General features: G+C 48.7%; 1 protein-coding gene across 1 annotated transcript; it reads left to right on the top strand.

Annotated features, from left to right (window-relative positions):
• Positions 1 to 757: 757 nt before the first annotated feature.
• On the top strand, positions 758 to 5,713 carry LOC101790401 (opsin-5). Its single transcript, XM_005012946.6, has 4 exons — positions 758 to 965; positions 3,300 to 3,593; positions 4,191 to 4,522; positions 5,230 to 5,713. The coding sequence occupies exons 1-4, from the start codon at positions 893 to 895 to the stop codon at positions 5,575 to 5,577; spliced, it is 1,047 nt and encodes a 348-aa protein (XP_005013003.4). The 5' UTR covers positions 758 to 892; the 3' UTR covers positions 5,578 to 5,713.
• The last annotated feature ends 2,594 nt before the right edge of the window (positions 5,714 to 8,307 follow it).

The raw sequence follows: 8,307 nt of genomic DNA, 5'->3' as shown, positions 1-8,307 counted from the left end.
AACTCAGCGTGTTTAAAGTCTCTCAGGTTCCCAGGGACTTCAGAAGTTAGGCTGCTACTGCTGTACTTGAGCACCTAAATTCCACCTAGACCAAACATGAGATGGCTGCGTGCTCAAGGGGATCTGACAATTCCCTGTGTCTGAGCACAGTAAAATAGGCCAAGCAGAGCATGATGCTAACGCAGCTTAGCATATCCAGGTGTGGGAATTGAATAATTTAGAGCAGATCAGCTCTTCAGTGTGGTGGCTGGGTGCTGCCTGGGCTAAAAGTCAAGGTAGTGGCATTGCAACTATGGACCTGTAAATCAAGACCTGCCCATGTAAATGGACAGATGCGCCTGTACCACTTGTCCTGTAGGCAGCTCTGAAAATCCTTCATTCAGTGGCCCTGCAGCAAACAGCTTCCCTCTAATAATTCAACCCAGCCATCCCCCCGTCCCAACCTTGCCTTTCCCCTGCGCAGCCACACAGCTGGCAAACAAAACTCCCGGCCTTCCTTCAGCCTGGGTTTATTTCCCAGGGCTGCTGATGGTCGAGCAGCAATTGTTCCTGCTCAGCCATGGCCCTGCGAGGGGATTCGCATTGTCAAGTTGCTTGACAAGGCAATGGAGTGAGAGGAGGGGCTGGCTGGGGAGATGCTCTGCCAGGCAGGCGGGACCGTGGCAGGGGCTGTGCCCAGCCTTCGCTCCGTCTCCCCAGGGAAGGAGCCTTTCTCTCACTCCAGGCTTCTCCCCCGCCACACAGAAAGGGAGAGAGGAGGCAGCAGAAGGGTCCCTGCGCAGTGCCAGCACCCAACTGCCTGGCTTACTGCAGGCAAACCATGAGGAAAAGCCTCTTTGTCCCTACAGCCACCTCCCCTGCTGTTTGAAGCCTCCACCTTGCAGAGGGGACCATGGAGGAGCACTACATTTCCAAACTCCACCCGGTAGTGGATTACGGAGCTGGGGTCTTTCTTCTGCTCATAGGTGAGTTCTGCCTTCATAGTTTGGGGGTGCTTCATGCCTCGGGATGGACAGGACGGGGCTGCCCCCATCCATGCTGCAGTCAGCATGGGGTGCTCCGGGGGAAGCTGGAGGGAAATGATGGAAAATCTGTCCCCACATCTTCCCCTGCTTAGCGCCTGCCAGTTGGATCGAGCTCTGCTCTCAGCCTTGCAATCCCTTGTTGTGATGCTGAAGACCTGCCAGCACAGGTTTGCCTCCAGGGGCAGTCAAAATAAGTCACCTGCCCCTTATGTTAGCCTCTCAGCCTGGGAACAGAGAGATGGGGCTCCCAGTTTCTGAGATCAGGGAGAGCAACTCTGTTGTGACCCTTGTAGGGGGAGGCTTGGCATCATGCAGGAAGCACCTGTGTCGTGGTAGGATAAACTGGCATAAAACAGCAAAGAGATTCCAAATATCGGAGCTATGTACCAGCCAGCTCTAGCGAGGCTTTGGTTGAGCATTTTCCTTCTTGCCTGTTTGCTGCATGTGTCCAGGTGATGTGAGTGCTGTGGCTGTAGCTTTGGAGAGGAGCTGACTTGCTTCAGGCATGCAGTGCAACTGAGTTGTGCCGAGATGTGAGAACCTGCCCCCCTTCAGCTCGTTTGAAAACTCTGCCTGGGATACATTCAAGAAAGACCAGCATATATATATATAATTTTTAATGTGAATTAACAGAAAGGCAGCAGTTCTGGCTTTAGGATTTCACACCTCACCCCTGCTCTTGCACGCTTCTCCATGCACTGCCCTGCACTGTGCTGTCCCCTCCATCGTGCTGACAGCAGAGGAGAGCTCAGCATGAGACAAATTAATACCTGCAAAACAATGAAATGAAGTTATTTTACTCCAAGTCAGGGTGTCAGCTGCTTTTTTACAGAGAAGGAAATGTGTAGATGCAGCTCAAGTAGGGGCTGGGGGCTGGAAGCTTACACCTGATGGTAAGAGGAAGGGCGACTTCCTCCCTCGTGTGTAGTGCTTAGAGCTCTCCCAGGTGTGACCTGTGCTCATTTTCCTCCCAGAGGTGGGGATGTCCTTCCCACCACAGGTTGCTCTGCCAGCAAGTCCTTCCATGCCCAGCCACCGCAGGCATCCCGGGGCACCCTGGGGAATTCTGCAGGAGTAGCCAGAGGGGTTGAGTGAGCAGTGGGGTTAGCAAGAGGATGAAGGAAGGAAGGAGTTCGGGTCTCAGATTGGTCCCTCTGTGCTGTTTAAGTCTTTCTCCTGACATCTGTGCCCACTCGTGGGTTTATGCTAATGCATTTATTCTGTTCTGCTGCACGCCCCTTGGTTCATTCCTCTGTGAGCACTTCATTTGTGTGTTGTGTGTGAGCAAATGCAGCCTTCCTGCTCCCCCAGCTGTGAGGGAGCACACCAGAGTCTGTTTCTGTTTCCTTATTTCACTTCTGACTTTAGAGGACACCTTCTCAGGAAAACTTTTGATCAAAGCAGAGCTCCATGCTATGCTCTCTCGAAGGAAAATGAGTTGTTTGCTGCGTGGACTTTTGACACAGTTGTCATGAATGCTTTGAAGCCCTGCGGCACATCTGAATAATGCATGTCCAACAGGTCCCTTTGCAAAGCAGCCTCTGGTCTGCTGCATGCCTCTGGCAAAACAATTTCTGTTTTTTGTCTCACTGCACCCTGAGACCATCAGAATAGTGAGGGAGTCCGAACTGCAGCTTGTAGGGATGCTCGGCTGCTTGGCCAGCGCATATGAATTAGTGAGGTGGCTCAGAGCCCCCAGCAGGATGGTGCTGGGGCTCCAGTGGGAGATGGGCTGCAAAGAAGGAAAGTTTGGGAAAGCGGAGGGGACCGGATGGGAGGAGGGGACCAATGAGAGTCCCACTGGCTGGAGTGCTTCCTTAGGAAGGAGCAGTAAGTGGGGGTATTCAGAAATCTGAAGCCCTCTCTGCTCTAGCAGCTCCGCAGCAGAAACACAGCCTGGCCGGGAAGTGCCAGCCTGCCAGGGAGGCAGGAGCTGCAGCCTGAGGGTAGCTGAAGCCGCACAGAGGATGCCGTGCTGAGGATGCCGAGCTGCGTACATCCTCACCTCCTCCAGCTGACTTTGCTGGGCTGATCTCAGAGAATGAGATTGCTTCAGCAGGGCATAGCAGATAGACACCAGCGTGTTTTCAAAGCATCAGCACAACGCAGTGTTGGCTTGGAAGATGCAAATTCTGGCAAGCCTCCCAGTACGTCCTCTCTTCTAGGCTTTAGTCCCAGGCTAACTGGAATTGTCCACGTCTTTCGTACAGCCAGGCATTTCACAGGTTTGCTAACTGTGTGATATTATTCTGCGTGCTCATTTTGCCCTTTCAGCCATCCTGACCATCCTGGGAAACTCAGCCGTCCTCGCTACAGCAGCGAAGCGCTCCTCCCTCCTGAAGTCCCCGGAGCTGCTGACGGTCAACCTGGCAGTGGCAGATGTCGGGATGGCGATCAGCATGTACCCGCTGGCCATTGCATCCGCCTGGAACCACGCCTGGCTCGGAGGGGATACGTCCTGCATGTATTACGCCCTGATGGGCTTCCTTTTCGGCGTCTGCAGCATGATGACGCTGTGTGCCATGGCCGTGATTCGCTTCCTTGTTACCAATTCCTCCAAAACGAACAGTGAGTAACAATGTCTCTGGTAACCTGCCAACGAGGCGTGTGGGATGCGGTGTTCAGGGGGCACTTTGCTGAGTATGGTGCGCAGCATCAGTTCAATACCTGTAGGAATAAGTCTCAACTTTTATTTCAGTTGCAAACCTCTAATGTCCCTAGAAGGATCTGATTGAATTCCCTATTAAACAGTGAGGCTTTTCACCTCTCAGTAATACCAAATGCAACGACCTAAAGGTGGAGATCCCAAGTGTTTTACTGGACCAGGCTGTCTTATCTGCCTATTTGTCTGCAAGCAGGGGTACTGAAAGTTGAGAGGAAGGAGTGTTCTGGCATTCCTGGTTTGGGATCATGGTACACTTTGGTTCAGCTTGATCTTGTGAAGCTGCCTGACTTAGCAAACTTTAAATCAGCTCTGAGGGCTGCACTCGTGTCTCACCCAACCCATGGACTCTGCCTGTTTGATTTCTTAAGAAAACCCACTGGGGAACTGCAGCAGCAGCCCAGGCAGATCCATAGTGAACATCCTTCTGCTGGAGACCTCATGGAAAAACCCACATGGCTGAGGTGAGAACCGTATAGACTGATTCTTCCTCTTTCTTGCAGGTAACAAAATCACCAAGAACACTGTCCGCATCCTGATCGCTTTCATCTGGCTCTACTCCTTGCTCTGGGCCATTCTGCCCTTGGTAGGCTGGGGCTACTATGGCCCTGAGCCATTTGGCATCTCCTGTACAATAGCCTGGAGCAAATTCCACAACTCCTCCAACGGCTTCTCCTTCATCCTGAGCATGTTCCTCCTGTGCACAGTCCTGCCTGCACTGACCATCGTCGCCTGCTACTTGGGAATTGCCTGGAAGGTTCATAAGGCATACCAAGAGATCCAGAACATCGACAGGATCCCCAACGCAGCGAAACTGGAGAAGAAGCTGACACTGGTGAGTTATCATGGTGATGAGAAGAGTCTGCAGTAATCGGGAACCTGCAGAGGCTCTGCTCATGCCTGGTCTGCTCATAACCCTTCATTGCACGTGTCTAGTGTTAGTGAAAAAGAAGGAGATGGGGCTCCAGTCTTGCCCACACACCATCAGTTCAGTGGTTTGATTCTTTAGACAGACCCATGATTTTCTTGGACACACAGATTTCCAGTCCTGCTGGAATAGCTGTTGGATCATCCACGCATGCTGCAGTTGGGGTGGAGGCCTTGTCCTGTCTTTCTAGCTATTTTTAATTGACTGAAAAGTTATTCAGAGCGAGAGCTACATAGAAATTTCCTACGGAAGCAGTTTTTTTGTTTGTTTGTTTTAATATATTATTTTTCAATAAGCACTTCGGTTGCTCATTTCCCATGGAAGAGCAAAATTGCCTCCAGAGGCCAGTGAGTCGATAGGCTGTGCTTTCTGCTCGGGCTGCTTCCCCCACGACACACTGCAGGTAGAGTCAGGAGGTGAGAACAACTCCCTGCCAGGCAGGAATCCCACGGCGTGTATCTGCCAGGTGGGAATAAAGGAATATACACGCTGCCCTGTGTCACCTGGGCTCATGTCACAGCTGTTTCGGGTATTTCATCTGGGTTAGGCGTGGTTTCTTCCACTACGTGCCTGGTTTTTACCAGCTGGGAACTGAAGCTGTATTTCCCTTGCAGATGGCTGTGCTCATCTCGGTTGGGTTCCTGAGCTCGTGGACACCGTACGCAGCAGCCAGCTTCTGGTCCATCTTTAACTCCAGCGATTCCCTGCAGCCCATCGTCACCCTGCTGCCGTGCCTGTTTGCCAAATCTTCAACCGCCTACAACCCTTTCATCTACTACATCTTCAGCAAAACTTTCCGCCGCGAAATCAAACAGCTGCAGTGCTGCTGGGGCTGGCGGCTGCACTTCTTCAGCACCGACACCTCCGCTGAAAATCCTGTCTCGATGATGTGGAGCGGGAGGGACAACGTGCGTCTCTCTTCCACCGCAAAGGTGGAGAACCAGGGAGCTGCAGCTCACTGAAACGCCGCCGTGCTTCAGAACAGAGGCCAAGAGTTTGCTGCACTCCTGGGTGCAAATAAGAAGGAATGCAGAACGTGGGGTTGTCACTGGTTTCTCTTATGTCAAATACGGAGGTTTGAGTATATATTTTTAAACAGCTCCCAATTACTATTTTTAAGGTACACAACAGCAACAAAAAGAAAATGCTATTTTTTCAAGAATTGCCACTCTAGATGAAATAGATAGATTTAGGTACTAAACAAGACCATAATCAGCGTTGGTCGCACTTATTTTCAGGGAAACAGCTATAATTAAAAGAGGATTTATTATTTTCATATTTTTTTCTCATGCTTTTGACTTTTTAATGCAATCTATCCTGAAACTCTTGGCTCTGTCAGTAAAACAGCCATCAGAGAAAACTCTAGGTTGAACGCAAAGCGTTACCAAATAAATACAGCTGAGAATGTAGCTTTCCAGGAACGCAGGCAGAAAACCATACGGGTAGAAGAAATACAGCCAGGAAAAGATGATGAAGTGGTTGGTGTCAAAATATCTTAGAGTGATCAACAGTCCCTTGCTCCCTCGGAGGTATATTTCAAATCCCAGACTCACTGAATGGTTTGGGTTGGAAGGGACCTTAAAAATTACCTAATTCCCACATGGGTAGGGGCATGTCCCACCAGACCAAGTTCCTCAGTTCCAGTTTTGTAAGCTCAAAATATTCGAAATAGCCTTGGTCTGCAGAGGTTGGGTGGGAATGTGGCAGCCAGCAAAGATAGAGAGCCTTCTGTACACCCCAAACAGCACGATGAGAGGTGAAGGAATGTCTTAGCAAAGGGAATTGTGCACTTGGTAATGGCAGCCCAGCTGCTTGCTCAGCTGGCTGCATCTCCCTTTGCCATGAGTTTGGTGAAGGCAAAAAGTTAAATCAAAGGCAGATTTGGCACAGAAACACTTTAAACAAGAAATTAAACAAGGAATTTTTATTCTTCAAAGCATGAATTTAAACAAGAAATTAAGAGTTCTTAAAGAGCTTCCACCGCGATCAAACCCTAATAATAAGTTTCATTTTATAAGCTTCAGTTAAGGCCAAGAACAGGATTAAAAAATAGGGTTAAGCACTTCCACAACTAAGCTGGGGGGTTGGAAACCTTAAGGAGCTCGCATTCCTCTGAACTCCAGCTACTGGCAGTGTTGCCAACTCTCATAAATATTCTCCTAAATTAAGCTAGGTTTATTTGTAAAAAGTTGTGAACAATTCCTAAACTGAAGTGGCCTCCAGAGTGATGTTATCTCGTCCTGGGTTGTCACTCACACGCTCTGTAGGGAATGAGACCGTGCTCAGGGTTGTGCTGCCGGCTCCTGCTGTCGCCATCGTGATGGGGCGAAGCATCCTCTGGGAAACAGCCACGTCCAACAGTCCGTGGTGGGACTGTGTAAGGAAAAAAGAACAAGGGAGGAGGGATGTGGGGTACACCAGTAACTGGGATGGGAGCATGTGAAAGCTGAAGCAAAATAACACAGAAGAGAAGAGGCAGGGGAGTGTTCTGCAAGTGAGCTGGGGGAGGGCTATGGCAGAAGGAATCACAAAAGGGACAGGAGCAAAAAACCAAAGAGGGTTTATAGGAGTGTGTTCAAGGGTGGAGAAACAGTGAACATGCTGGAAAGGATTTGTTATGGTAAATGTCAATTATCAGCATTTTTTTTCAGCTTTAAAATGTAATTTGTTAGGAAAAAATGAAACTGTATTTTAATTATCGTCTTCCACCTCAAAGTTTTTGCTTTCACTTGCTCAGTTGCTTGTGTTTAAAATAAACAGCAAAGTGTGTATCCCCGGCTGGTAGCTGCAGATCTGTGAAAGGAACAATGGCCTGCACATTAATCATGTAACGAGATGTGAGCTGCCTCTGTGAAATATTTGGGAGCAGAACAGGTCCACATCCGCTTGCAAACGCTTTTAAAGTGTATGTGACGTGAACAACATGCCCCTTCACACAGACAAAATCTTTGTAAAGCCAAAAGATCTGTATATTGTTCAAGTATAATGCTATAATAGCCTCATTAGTTATTTACGTACTTAGTGTTTTGTTTTTTTTTAGAAATCCTAGTGGAGGTATCATGGTGCAAATCTCTTTTTTTCCTATTCCAGACTCAACGAGAAGGAAATCAAAACTTATCCATTAAGGAGATGTTGTATTGCAGATAGCTTTATGTTACAGAGAAACAATTCAAAGAGCAGGGCTGCCCTTGGACCAGGGCACTGGGAAAGCAAGTACATTAAGCCCAGGGGATTTTTTTTTATTATTATTTTTTTCATAAGTCTCATGAAGTTAAATTACAGTCTAATCATAACTCTCATTTCATGGTATTTTCTACCCAGCCTTGGACTGTGCTGCCAAGTGATCTTGTACGACGCTGAAGCAGAATGCACGTGTTCACCCAGGAGCAAATCGGGGCCACAAATGCTTGCCATCACCAGTGCAGTCATCCCCTGATACAAACATTTAAGGTAAAAACCCACTCAGACACTAGGAATTACCTCACCAAACTGCAGAATTTTACAACGGGGACATCCACATCTCAGTCAGTCGTCACCTTTTACTGTAAAGGACAGTCAGGGGAAAGAAAAGCTAGTATAGATAGGATGTCTCCAGCCCATGCTCCTGTCCATATTTCTTGTATCTTTGCAAAACAGAAACCACCTTACATATACATAAAAATGACTATTTTGAAACTTCCTAAAGGAAATTA

Source organism: Anas platyrhynchos, chromosome 3, assembly GCF_047663525.1.
Source record: "Anas platyrhynchos isolate ZD024472 breed Pekin duck chromosome 3, IASCAAS_PekinDuck_T2T, whole genome shotgun sequence".
Lineage (NCBI taxonomy): Eukaryota > Metazoa > Chordata > Aves > Anseriformes > Anatidae > Anas > Anas platyrhynchos.
Note: the sequence above shows the minus strand (reverse complement) of the source record. Positions and strands in the feature narration are given on the sequence as shown.

Bases quoted from the DNA above. Each gene is read 5' to 3' on its own strand.
- LOC101790401 (XM_005012946.6), top strand. From the start codon at position 893: ATGGAGGAGCACTACATTTCCAAACTCCACCCGGTAGTGGATTACGGA. The intron at 3,594-4,190 runs GTGAGTAACAAT...TCTTTCTTGCAG, and splicing joins CAATTCCTCCAAAACGAACA to GTAACAAAATCACCAAGAAC. The intron at 4,523-5,229 runs GTGAGTTATCAT...TTTCCCTTGCAG, and splicing joins TGGAGAAGAAGCTGACACTG to ATGGCTGTGCTCATCTCGGT.